General features: G+C 33.0%; 2 protein-coding genes across 2 annotated transcripts; one reads left to right on the top strand and one right to left on the bottom strand.

Moving 5' to 3' along the window:
* Positions 1-1,296: 1,296 nt before the first annotated feature.
* On the bottom strand, positions 1,297-4,726 carry Eaf6 (chromatin modification-related protein EAF6/MEAF6). Its single transcript, XM_088230721.1, has 4 exons — positions 4,371-4,726; positions 2,608-2,811; positions 2,472-2,508; positions 1,297-2,144 (listed from the first exon to the last, which is right to left on the bottom strand). Exons 1-4 carry the CDS (start codon positions 4,512-4,514, stop codon positions 1,672-1,674), a joined length of 858 nt encoding a protein of 285 aa, XP_088086847.1. The 5' UTR covers positions 4,515-4,726; the 3' UTR covers positions 1,297-1,671.
* A 553-nt stretch (positions 4,727-5,279) lies between these two features.
* On the top strand, positions 5,280-10,277 carry Pex2 (peroxisomal biogenesis factor 2). Its single transcript, XM_088230716.1, has 5 exons — positions 5,280-5,583; positions 7,138-7,215; positions 7,845-8,270; positions 8,351-8,581; positions 9,194-10,277. Exons 1-5 carry the CDS (start codon positions 5,485-5,487, stop codon positions 9,275-9,277), a joined length of 918 nt encoding a protein of 305 aa, XP_088086842.1. The 5' UTR covers positions 5,280-5,484; the 3' UTR covers positions 9,278-10,277.
* The last annotated feature ends 2,711 nt before the right edge of the window (positions 10,278-12,988 follow it).

Below are 12,988 nucleotides of genomic sequence, written 5' to 3' on the forward strand. Positions count from 1 at the left end.
TTTAATAAGATTTGTACATATAAAACATATTTCTTAAATACTTTTGAGATTATTTATGATTAATGTGTTTAAAAAAATGTTTTTTTTTCCGAGATAAAAAATAAAATTAAAAAAAAAATTATTACAATAAATCTTCTACCGTACATTCACGGAGACATGCAAACCACGAGCCCACTGCATGATAAAACACAATGCGGTGAATCGGTATTTATTGTTTTACAATTATTTATTTATTTATTGCCAGGAAAACGCAATAACCAGTACACCACGAGACTGACTAATCTACAGTCAATTTTCTATTGCAGGATTTTTACCTAGTACTCACGAAATTTAAATAATGATTTTGATACAATTATTACTAAAATCTCTTTTGTCAAGTTTTACTATATTATTTGAATCGGTTTGTGGTACCGTGGCTAGTGTTGCGGACTCGTAGATCAGAGGTCCGAGGTTCAAACCCCACTCTACCCGAACTTGATTTCCATTGAGTTATTTACAACTCGTTGAAAATGGTCCTCAAAATTGAAATATTTCAGTAAATTAAACAAATACTAAAATTAAAAAAAAAAATACATATAACCGAGGCGTTTTTGTCATTTTTTAAAAAATCATTAACTTTGCAGTTGTATATAAAAAAAGAAAAATATTGATATTACCAGATTTAAATAGGTACAAATGAATCTAATAAATATCCACTAAAATTTCACTGTGCCGTTTAGATTAAGATGATATTTGTGAAATAGGCTATTTTCCGTCTGATTTCACGCGGCTGGTTTGTTTATTTGTAAATTCTTGAAATAATGAACAGACTTTAGAATCACACCAAATAATATTTGGCTGCTTTATATAGCGCAATTTTCATGAAAAAATTACGCTCATTGTTACGCAAGCACATAAAAATTATATAAATACATAAATATTACATCACTCGACAGCAAATATATTTTTTGTGAAATTTGACAATTTTATAAAATAAACGCAATGAACATTATCCATGAAATAACTGAATATAGTCATTTTATGTATTTAAATATATATTATGAAACTTAGCAGTTTTAAAATGAATAATAAATAAAATATTTTCATTTCATCTTGCCATGATCCCAATCTCTTACTATTATCTTACCAAACTGCTGATTTAAAGTTTTTGCTCGAGGGATTTTTTGATTATAATTTAATTTGAATGGTATTTTGAGCATAATTTTTTCACACAATATAAAATTGCAAACCTTTTAGCATATTTAATTATCTCTGTAAAAAAAGAAACGGTTATTGTTAAAATAAAAGAACAACAGATCTGTAAAATAAACAATGAAAATTTTCAGTCTTTATTAATTGTATTACATGAGAAGTGTAACAAGCTAATGACAAGTCACCAGCTTTATGAATTTCTCGATAAACTCTTCAATATAGATATACACATTTATATTCATTTTTTTTTGTGGGTTTATTCCAATATTTGCCCTGGACATACTTTAAACACTGTCAGACAATAAATTTACTCGAGGACTGAACAGAGAAGTTATTAGCCAATGCAAAATGAAGGTTAACCGAATTACTGATAGAGGGGTATATATATATATATATAGTGATAGAATTACGGGGGTTCGCTTTACTAACAATACCTACGAGTGCTTTATTTCTTATGATTTTTAAAAATAAATTCTCAGATTACCTATGTCTGGCTTTTTTGTTATTATTTTTTTTGGCGCTTGATCCCGAACTTGGTGTTTTTAATTTATTACTGGATGTATCTTGTTTGCTTAATAAACCTAAACCTAATGCCTGTTCTTTTTCTTTGGGAGTTCCAGGCCTGCCATCTACTACAGAGAGCAACTTTTCATTGCCGGGTGACTTCGGCAGATTCATGCTCGCTGATGGTGTCTTGGGTGTAGAATTATACTTCGAAGCAGACGTATTCTGATTAATGATACCTTTGTCTATACTAGGAGTTCCATTATGTGTATGATGTTTTCCAGTATTTTTGTGCGGTGTTGATAAATGCACGTCAGTAGTGTTATGAGCAACAGTAGTGTGATTATTGCTTGATATTGTATTATGTGTCAAGTGATTAGATGCGGATCCAATTTGAGTGTCTGATGAGTCTTCGTTAGTTTGCGATTCAGTTTCACTGTTTCGTTCAACTGGAAAAAATAAATAACACCTAAATTTGTGTTTTGCACTCAGGGACAGCATTAGAAGTGTATTAAATGGTGCCATTTATAAACATCAAATATAAATTTTACATAATTGTGAAACAAAATATTTTATATCTAATATAAACAGAGTATAAAATAACAGTAAAAAAAAAAAATTGTCTAATGTCTTCAAAATAGAGCATTCTCAATTTTTTATTTATTTTGAAAACAAAAGATAATAAATAAACACTTTTTAAGGGACCACCAAAAACGGTAATTAATCAAATATAATATTGAGGATATTTCATTTATGTATGAAGTATGCATACTCACTTTTTGCTTCCGCTGTATCAACCAGTCCGCTGACAGCCTAGAAAATGAAAAAAAACCTTAAAAATTTCACTAACAAAAAATAAAATAGTATTAATGACAGCGGGTGATTCTAGAAATATATAATTTTCTTATATACCGCCATAGATGTGATGGATGATTTAGAGAAGAGCCTTTCTGCTTCTTTGAATTTTCTATTCCTTTTGTCAGCCTTGGGGTTAGCACTCTTATTGGTTGTGAGATATCTGTCCCATCCTCGGATAATGTTTCCATATAGTTGGGTATCTTCTAAATATGATCCTTCGAAGGCGTATATCTGTCTCTCCAAGTTAGCAAGCGTCTCCTAAACAGAGGACTAATATATTAAACACATAATGAAAAAGGTTCATTTTTGTTAGGACAGCCAGTGCGTATTATCCTAATCAAGTTTCCAATCCAAAAAAAGTTTTTTAGTCACGACCTAAAAAAAATTATGACATGTATGTTGCTTGCATTTTATATTACAAAAACAGAGGCAACAGGACTTCAATTTCCTATAAAACATGGGTACCTTAGTTTTGTATAATATACTCTACACCCAAAATCTTGTCTGCCCCATTGTTTCGTCTTTTTGGTTGTGGAACTCGCCAGACGTCTAAGTTGAAAAATCACTTGATTCAATTTTACTTTATTTTTCTGACAGATTTAGTAGTACAACAGTCTTTTTTTCGGGCGGGCATAACAAACATGGCGTAGATGTTAAGAATAATGTAACTGGAAGTGAACTGCGAAGATAAGACGTATGAAAGTAAAGGAAGTGAGGTCCGTATTCTGCGAGTGATACGGCGTTCTATCCTTTCCGTCTACCCCTGCGGGGCAACGGCGGGAGTAACACTCTTCACTGTTCTAACTGACTGTTTGATCCATCTAACTGAGATTTCAATGTGTTCCCCTTTTAAACAGGAGAACAATTAGTTTGTTATGAATCAAATGGCCGGCGCTAAGATGCGCCTGTTTAAAATTTAAGCCGCCGAAACAAACGACATATTTCAAGAACATGAAATAAGTATTTCTTTTAAAAGAAATTTTACTGCGCAGCAAATCTAAATATTTAAAAGCTTTCTTATTCGTTACACAACAGTCTAAAAATAATAATTAGACAAAAGTACATCTTTGCAGCTTCAAAACTAAAATACAAGTACAAAGAAAATGTTAGTACTAATTATATAATACAAAAAATATCCATGTGCATACGCGATAAGGCATCATCAGAATACTCTGGTAGGCCAAACACAAAGTTACAATACCTCTAGAAATCTGCTCATAAAAGGTCTGAACACCCGTAACGGATGTGATACCAAAATATTTCGTTATTACATAACCGTAATATATGCAGTTTATAGTTTGCCCTGAAGATGGCCCCTGCAACGGCAGATAAAACGTCGGAGCAGGTCCAACATATGTGGGTCACTTTGAAGAGACTAGACAAATCACAATGCCCTCAATGAGACCCATCGCAATTGGTGTACTGAGATATTGCCCTATGCGCTATTGGATACAGGTAAGGGTTGTATGAAAAATATGAAGAGTAGATTGGTGACAATATCAGATTTTATCTCGGGACTTTTTTACATTGGAATGGCAAAACGACTTGACATGACATTTCCATTTGTGTATTCGAAGTGTCGCTAAATATCAAGTTTTGAAAGCGTAGACGTGTTAGGTTGACCGGTTGCAGCAGAACGGCTGAATTTAAAACCTAAGTGAGATAATAACGATATAAGGAACCACTAAACAGAACAGCAGCCACTGTCAAATGATAGTATTTTCGGGCATTATTGGGTCATGACGATAGAGCAGAAGAATGATGAAGATTCGGACCCGTAACAAATCGTTAATACGATTAACATAAAAAGCATTTACCGCTATTTCAGCTTTTCTTTTAACTAATTCGGCTAATTCTGCCCTCGTATCGACGACGGATGTAGGCTGCGAGGACGCCATTTTAGCTTTCGACGTTTTACCACTTTTCGCGTCAGAAGCTCCAATTTGCGGGGAATGAACCATGGTTTTAGAATTTAATACTATTTTTAAGATGCAAATGGTCTGGGTTTTAAAAGTACGTAAAGCTAATTAATTTCTTTACATTTAAACAAGATTTTATTGTGATATAAATACATAAAACAATTTGGCGCGACAGCCAGCCTTTTCAAGAACGTTTGTTTTTTAAAACCTATTAAGTTGGTGTACATTGTACATTTACAGTGGACATTGTAGACAACATAAGAGGTTAGCGACATAGTCATAGTTCTACATTGTCTCTGTAGTTCTACATTGTCTCTGGGCGACATGTTCGCGATTTGGGCCTCAGATAAAAGATTAAAGATGTATTGACAGGGATGTATAGAAAATAATATAATCACATTACTACGCAGGGAACTTTAAAAAATTCATTGAAATAATATGTTTAGATATTTTTTACTGCAAATTTCTCTTATATTTCTACATGTTTTTTTTACCATGAAGTACCACGAAACCGTCCAATTTTGCCCACTTTTTTGCATTTATGTTGATTTTCTTCAAAAAAATGTAAATTGTGCTTTACTTTTTAATTACTAGAAATGTAGAAATGACCTTGGTAATCATTGAATTGGGTTACAATTGTAAATTTAGTCATATTAAAATGGGATTTCCCATTCCTTGATATTCACGGATCACTATGTGTATCGGAACGAGTCTCGAGTATTAATTATGTTTATGTGAGACTTCAGACCTCTATAATCTCTGCTCGGACCGAACACACAGATTACATACCGTTTTATAGTATAAGACACAATAAAATCGAACTGTCAAAACTAACGTCAAACTGAGTGAAAATAAGAGTATAATTTGTAGTCAAACCCTTGTCAAATGTCAAACCTGCCTTTGTTAAATGTAAAATCACAAATTTCATACGTAACGTAAATCAAATTAATATTTGGAATATGCGTACTTTATTTTGAAACATTGACAATTGTATACACTGAATGTCCAGTGCATGATTTATCTGGCACTATTTCCAAAAAACGTGTATCAATATATTTCGGTGTTTATAAGAAATATGTTTTCTAGTAATTATGTTCCGCGTGTAACCCAGGTAAAACATGTTTATTTACACTTCCACCGTAAATGTTTACTAAAACCTGCAACTGTGTTTGTGGTTCATTCAGCATCGTAAATGAATATCAGACCATAACACGTTCAAATTCAGATGTTTTGAGATGGGTGACTCGTTGACCAATAATATAGAAAAATTTAAATTTATTACACAATTTTGTACATTCATTGAACAGAAAATTTGATCTCATGTCAAAATATTATTTTTGAAATATCATTATTTTTAAACAGGGGCATGATAGGTATGATAATGAGTGGTATGTACCTATACAAGGGGCTACTTCAACCAGCCAATGACAGGTCATAAGCCCTGTATGTGCCTAGATTTCTATATTCCCTTCTCTAAAATGTTCTTCATCTCTGTTGTAATATGTTTAAAAAAAGAAAATTATTTCGTGAGTGATACTTACTCAAAATATTTTTTGTTCGACCAACTAGTCCAAAAAGAAATATAAAATTAAAAAGTATATTCTGGCTTAGTAGGTAAAATAATCCAGATGAATCTCACACAAAAGGCTTCAGCTCTTTCCCTTCACAAAAATTAACAGATTGATGAGTTGAAAAGTTGTTCAGTGAAGGCAGAATGGTGAATGTTAAACAGTGTGTAAAGTGATCACTTATACCAGCCAACGACAGTTCATAAGCCCTGTAAATGCCCAGACGAACATAAATAATTTCCCCAAGGAAATATTCTCCATCTCTGTTTTAACAAGTATTTCGCACTTTTGATAAAATAGTGTCATAACTAAATAATAAAAAAACGGGCTTGCCTAAAATCTAAAATAATTTTAATTAAGAGTTGCAATTTTTCTACTAAATATTAAATTGAACTACTTAAGTAACATCTTCCCCCTTCCACACCCAGTAGTGCATAGGGTACTGCATTTGTAAACCTATCGTTTTTTAGCATCTGTTACATAAAGGTAAAGGTTATTAGTCCTACGTTTCAGGTGTCTGTTCAGAAACAATGAAATACTGCAGTTTAAACAACCTTTATTTAAACTAATCAATATTTCTAGTCCCCCTTGCCTGGAGTCGAACCTAGGACCTCAAGAATGGTAGGCAAATGCGCTAACCACTTCAAAACGTGGCAGGCTTATCTCCACTCGATTTCCTTATTTAGTATTTTTGCCTGAGAGCAGCTATCTAGTCGAAAATACTCGTCCAGATTCTGGTTCCATTTCACACATAACTGTAGTCTTCATCCGCCTGGACAGATAGTATACTATATTAGTATTATAAAAGTTGTTATTTGTGTTTGTAAATTATACACATACATCCGCCTCGTGATGTACTTTATTATTTTTTTGGCTGATGTCCTGGGTACGATTTCGTTAAGTATTTATTCAATAGATTATATATTATAATAGTCCATGGACGCTTGAAGCGTCTGACTGATCACCTTGCCTTCATGAATATTACGAATGCTCGATGATACTCTGCAATTAGAGTACTAATGCAGTGTGGATAAGAGAATGATGATGAAATTATGTGATCTTTTAACAATTAATAATTATAATACCTACTGTTTCAGCTTGATGCTCTACAGCTTGATTATGAAGTAATTGATCTTCTTAAAGGCCAACTGTTGGAAACTTCTAAGTATTTTTCGGTTTGTTATTTATTATTTTTATTATGGATAACCTATACTGATATTTTCTTAATCAAAGTTGCTTTATAACAATGAATGTCTATAGAATTGAATGAATTTTTATTTAAATTTACATGCATTTATTTTTGCAACGCCATAATCTTGAAGCAGAATGCAGGAAAGATGGAATATCCTTAACAGATATCCACACTGTAGTTAAAAGTAGCTATCACGCGCCATTGTTCTTGAACTTTGCAACAATGGTGATTGGACTCATAAAGGTTATAAACCAAAATCAGTGATCGAACATCCCATTTCCAAGACAAACAAAAACGTTTTTTTCCGAGTACCTTAGCCTTGTACATGACACGTAAGGCTACTAAATACAGGGGTCCAAATATATATATATAAAAAAATGCGTTTAAGTAAAATAATTTATTTTGTCATTACATGCTAAGGATTTGTGCAAATGATTTTGAGAACAGGAGGGTTCTAAGTTTTAAACAAAATATCACTTCACTCATATTGTTGGCACTTCTGTTGGGAGTGCATTTCATGCCATAGGACTTGTTTTTATATAATATGCATTTTAATTGATGAAAACTGTATTATTTTGACCCTTTAAGCATTAAAATAATATTTTCTTTCAGCCTGGACTTCTGACACCAGTAGTACCTGAATTGGATCTTTTGCTCAAAACATTAATTTTCAAGTATTCTGTTTATAAAAATTGCAGTACATTTGGACAACAGATGCTCTCTTTGAAGTATGATAAGAATCTTGTCTCTAAAGCAAAATTACGTTGGTTTTACTGCTACACAATTTTACTGAAGTATGTTAAAGATCGCATGCAATTAAGCTACACAACTAGTAGGAATGTGCAAAGTTTTCTGGATGCACTTGAGAAATTCCAAATAATCGGAGATTTCATGAATCTGCTGAGGTTCCTTCAAACCGGAAAGTGTCCAGCATTGATAGACTACATTTTGAATTTAGAAGTAGCAACTGAAAAAAGTATAAGTAATAGATTCACAGATTACGCTTGGACAAGGGAATTACTTTGGCATAGTTTCATTGTAAGTTGCATCCAAATTTCATTTACATAATATATACACACATATTGAAGACACATTTTTGATTAATCTTATGATTTTAGGAAATGTTAGGATTTGCAGCACCGTTATTAAATACATCAATTGTACGTAGAGTACTTAAAGAGAGGTCTTTAAATATATTCAGAAGAAGGAATACTTTTACTTCTTCAAATTTGAACAGTATAATTGTACCCGTTTTGAAACATACTACGAAATGTGCTGAATGTGGTAATAATCCTATCATTCCACATTACATGGGCTGTGAACACATCTTTTGTCATTTTTGTATACAGGTAATTTATTATATTTTATTATGTAGGGTCAGGTGGAGAACAGTGTAACACGGGGTACACCATAACAGTAATAATGTTTCCTTTATTTTTCTTCATTGCAATACAATTTTACAGCCAATGAGAGTTCAATAGCCGCCATATCAATACAGCATTAATTTGAAAACAGTATTTATGGTTTTTGTAGCAATCAAAAAGTGATCATTTTGTAGTCGGCCTTGTGGTGTAATGGTCAGCGTGTGTGCCTACCATGCAAGAGGTCTCTGGTTCAATTCCCAATATGGTGATATAAAATATTTATTTAAAAGGGTGTTTTTACACTAGAATATTTCATAGTCTCTGGACTGGTATCTGAAGCGTAAGACTGATTATCTTACCTTCATGTAACAAAAATGATCAAGATATGCTGCGATTGGAGTACCGATGCAGTGCCCTATGCACCATTAGGTACTGAAAGGGAATGATTATGATGATGAAATTGAAATATTTGGACATTATTCAGACATTGACTAAAATATTTTGTCTATTTTATTGAATAATTTATGGATAGTTATTTTGTATATTTTTTGCTGGTTCTTTATAATACAATTTTCATACTTACCTTGTTTTTTTCAGGCTAACAAACTTGATAATCCAAATTATAAGTGTCCAAGCTGCAAGTTTTCTGGAGCTAATGTGTTATTAGTTCCTTCTGGTTAATTTCCCCCGGACAGAACAGGGTTGAAACGTCCCCTGCTTGAATGAGTTAATAACGTATTTATGTATATTGAATCTTATCTATAATCTGTTTTTTTTCAAAACGTAAAGCTGCCAAGCTGAGCTTTTCATTTGGTCCAATAGACTAAATTAAACAAAAATCCAACATAAGCTCAGGGTACAAAAAATGTTGATTGGAATGCATCACTTCTGATGATCTATGATTCAAATTAAGTTTGGAAATTGAGTTGAATTGAATACATTACCTGCCTAATATGCATTTGTGACATGCATCAAGTTGCAAGTTGAAATGTGCAGCAGTCTGCTGCAAACCGTCGCAAGATGTGACTCACCATTGTTTAAAATAGCATTTTTTAACAATATTTTGAGTTTGTCCAAATGTTGGTAGAAAATTACTGGATTTCTGGAATGGAAAAAGTTAACCATTCTACAATAGATATACAAAACATTAAACCACCCGATGACAGGATTTTGACTAGACTTCCATATTTTCTTCTCTAAAATGTTCTCCTTCTCTGTTGTTGCAATATATCAAATGTTTTTTGTTCTCCTGAACTCAAATTTATTTCAATTTACATTTAATTTGTGTGGTCCCGTGGCTAGTGTCTCGGACTCACAGACCAAAGGTCCGTGGTTCGAATCCCACTCTACCCCAACTTGATTCCATTTTCTAATAATGAGTTATTTACAACTCGTTGAAAATGGCCCTCAAAATTAAATATTTGGGTAAATCATAAGAACGCAAATATTTCTTTTTAAAAAAAAAAAAAAAAAAAATTTGCAATATCATTATCACATAGTTTAAAGGTGGTGTCATCTTTTAACCAACAAGAAACTCACGGCTTTATAACGAGAATGAAATACATGAATATCAGAAATGAATACTTCTTTTTACTTAGTTTTGATAAATTTTAGCAATGTAAGTTTGTTCTTTTTGTGCACTGTGTAGGTATATTATAAATAATGTAAAATTAATCTTGAACATATTGTGTTTATTATTGAATCTACCCATTGCCTACTATTTTGTAAGATATTTCCAAAATTCGACTCAGTACGTGTCAGGTGCCTGCGTGCGATTTAAGGTCTGACACGTGGTTTACAGGGAAGTCAAACCAGTAGTCGATCTTGACGCGCGCGACACAACGTTTTGGGATACTTGCGTAGATTTGCAAACAAAAGGTGTTGTATAAGTATGTAAAGTCTAAGTAAGAAGAAAGTCAACCATAGGAAAAATGGACTCCATTCAAAGAAAAATAGCTATCAGGTCATGTAAGGGATACAGAGCAATCTCCCTGGTATCAGCTTAGGTTTTGAGTGGATTTCCTGATTAGGAAGTTCCTGACTGGCTCACAAAGAGTATATAATATCCCTCCTGATCCCAACACTTTAAAGATACAATAAAGGTTTAAATGTGTGTAGTGTTTATGAAATTTGTTCTATTGGTCTATATAAATTGGTTATGTTTTTTATGATTATTTTAGTTTTTTATTGTTTTTTATGTTCATGATAATTAGGTTAATTAGATTAATTACGTTTTTTTTGTTGTTATTATTATGTTAACTTTGTTAAATAGCTAATTTAAGGCATTTTTCACATTTTGTAAAATATTTCCCTCGGCACGGGGAATTTATTATTTTTTTCACATTATTATGTATAAAAAATAAAAAAAACAATGTAAAATAAATAAATGAATATGAAAGCAGAAAAATCCACTTTTATGAAATACGAGCTGAACCCGGCAATGCTTTGCTATTGCTAGATTTGAGTTTATACTCATATATAGATTAAATAAACACAATCGAAAGTTTAATTTTTGTGTTTTGGTTTACATAAATTGTGAGGATATGCAGTGACAGGGAATTTTAATAAATAGGTATTTGAATATTGTTTTTCTGTCACTGTCTTACAGATGCCTCCCTGATACGGTGCAAAAGAGACAACTGCATGTCGGATCTTCTATGCCTAACTAAAATACATCATATTTGTACTCCGCGCGTCCAATGATACCAGATAAAACTGGGCTTTTTTTTACGGGTTTTTGGATGGTTCTAGTTCCCATAGTAAATAATTTTTCAAAAAACAAAACAAAATAAGGACACGGTAATGGTAAATATCTAGTGTGTAAAAATCACTGCTCTACTACCATACCACTGTGTTTAATATGTACATGTAAACTTTTTACAATAGGGACATGCCAATTTCCAAATACCTTTGTGTAAAAAATCACTGCTCTAGTGCCATAATCCAGGGAGGAAATATGGGAATACGTTTGTGTGAAGAAAAGTCAGACCGTGTTTCTTCTTAAGATTAAACATTATTAAGTAAACCTACTTACAAAACTTTACTTAATAATGCTTTTATGTAACCATAGAAGCAGATTCGGTGTTCTTAAATAAAACCATCGACCTGTTAATACACATAGACGCACCCTGAGCCTTCTCAAATTATGACACTCAACTCTTGCCCAAACGCTGTCATACCCAACACGTATTAAGTCGTTCTTCAACTGCCAGCCGGGTTTTGACGTGATCTTGACATTTAATTCGAAACCAAAATGCCTCATTGTGTCTTGAAATGGTACATACCTTAAGCTAGGGTTTCCTAGGACAGCGGTGCCCGTATCTTTACGGCCGTAGTGAACGGTGATGCGGTGGACAGCCGTCGTAGAGGTTGCTAGAGAGTGGTTTTATTTTTGAACGGTGTTATCAACACCGTTTTCCTAGGAAACAACTCTCTAGTCACCGTTACGACGGCTGTCCACCGCATCACCGTTCACTACGGCCGTAAAGATACGGGCACCGCTGTCCTAGGAAACCCTAGCTTTAGGAGAAGGTACAAAATTGGAATATTTGGATTGGGAACAAAATATGAAATGACATTACATCACATTAATAAGAATTCTTGGAATCGTCACGCGTCCATGTTAACGTTGTTATCGTAAATCGATAAATAATTCATAGTGGACTTTCATCATCCAGTGCACCAATATTAAAGAACATCCTCATCGATCAAAGGTAGGTCCATTTCCGTGCTTCTTTCCTTTATTCAAATACTTCAACTTTGTACAAAATTGAACGATATTCGTTTTTACATTATACAGTCTGGTAATTGATATTTGCAATTGCAATGACTCGATTTTTCAATATAATATACCATATGATAAAAAATAAACAGAAAATTCTAATTTGAAATGCCCGCGCTCCAACAATCGGTATTTTTTTGTACATTCAGTACAATTTGTCAAAGTTTGACGGCGATCGGATGTTCGGTATTCTGTCAGCGTCTGTTTGAGTGAGTCAAAAAACTGTTGTGTGGGGATTTTTACAATGGGTAAAAAAATGTAACAACGAGGGTGCCTCAAATTTTGTGTTGCTAATGAAATTTCAAGTGCCGAATCATTGAAAATGTTGAATAAAGCCTTTGGAGAATCAATGGTATAAGAGGTTCTAAGACGTTCGTGAACGATGATGAACATACTGGACGCCCAACGTCAGTTACCGAAGAAAACATCGAATCGGCAAAGCAAATCGTGTTGAAAAATCGATGTGTACCAAGCCGAGAGCTTGCTATGCTATTGAGCATTTCGTATGGATCGGCAGATCATATTTTGACCAGTAAATTGTAACAAAAAACAGTATTTTTTTTATCCTTCCTCGATATTTAAGGTAAGTAAATTTAGGGACATTAAAAACG

This window comes from Micrasema longulum, unplaced genomic scaffold, assembly GCF_059751315.1.
Source record: "Micrasema longulum isolate JH-2025_06_02 unplaced genomic scaffold, ASM5975131v1 h1tg000811l, whole genome shotgun sequence".
NCBI classification, from domain to species: Eukaryota; Metazoa; Arthropoda; class Insecta; order Trichoptera; family Brachycentridae; genus Micrasema; species Micrasema longulum.

What these genes read in the sequence shown, in the direction of transcription:
- Pex2 (XM_088230716.1), top strand. Translation starts at nt 5,485, where the DNA reads ATGATTTATCTGGCACTATTTCCAAAAAACGTGTATCAATATATTTCG. An exon ending in AAACTTCTAAGTATTTTTCG is followed by an intron (nt 7,216 to 7,844) that starts GTTTGTTATTTA and finishes ATTTTCTTTCAG; the next exon opens with CCTGGACTTCTGACACCAGT. An exon ending in TTTGTCATTTTTGTATACAG is followed by an intron (nt 8,582 to 9,193) that starts GTAATTTATTAT and finishes TGTTTTTTTCAG; the next exon opens with GCTAACAAACTTGATAATCC.
- Eaf6 (XM_088230721.1), bottom strand. Translation starts at nt 4,514, where the DNA reads ATGGTTCATTCCCCGCAAATTGGAGCTTCTGACGCGAAAAGTGGTAAA. An exon ending in AAAGAAAAGCTGAAATAGCG is followed by an intron (nt 2,812 to 4,370) that starts GTAAATGCTTTT and finishes TCCTCTGTTTAG; the next exon opens with GAGACGCTTGCTAACTTGGA. An exon ending in CATCCATCACATCTATGGCG is followed by an intron (nt 2,509 to 2,607) that starts GTATATAAGAAA and finishes TTCATTTTCTAG; the next exon opens with GCTGTCAGCGGACTGGTTGA.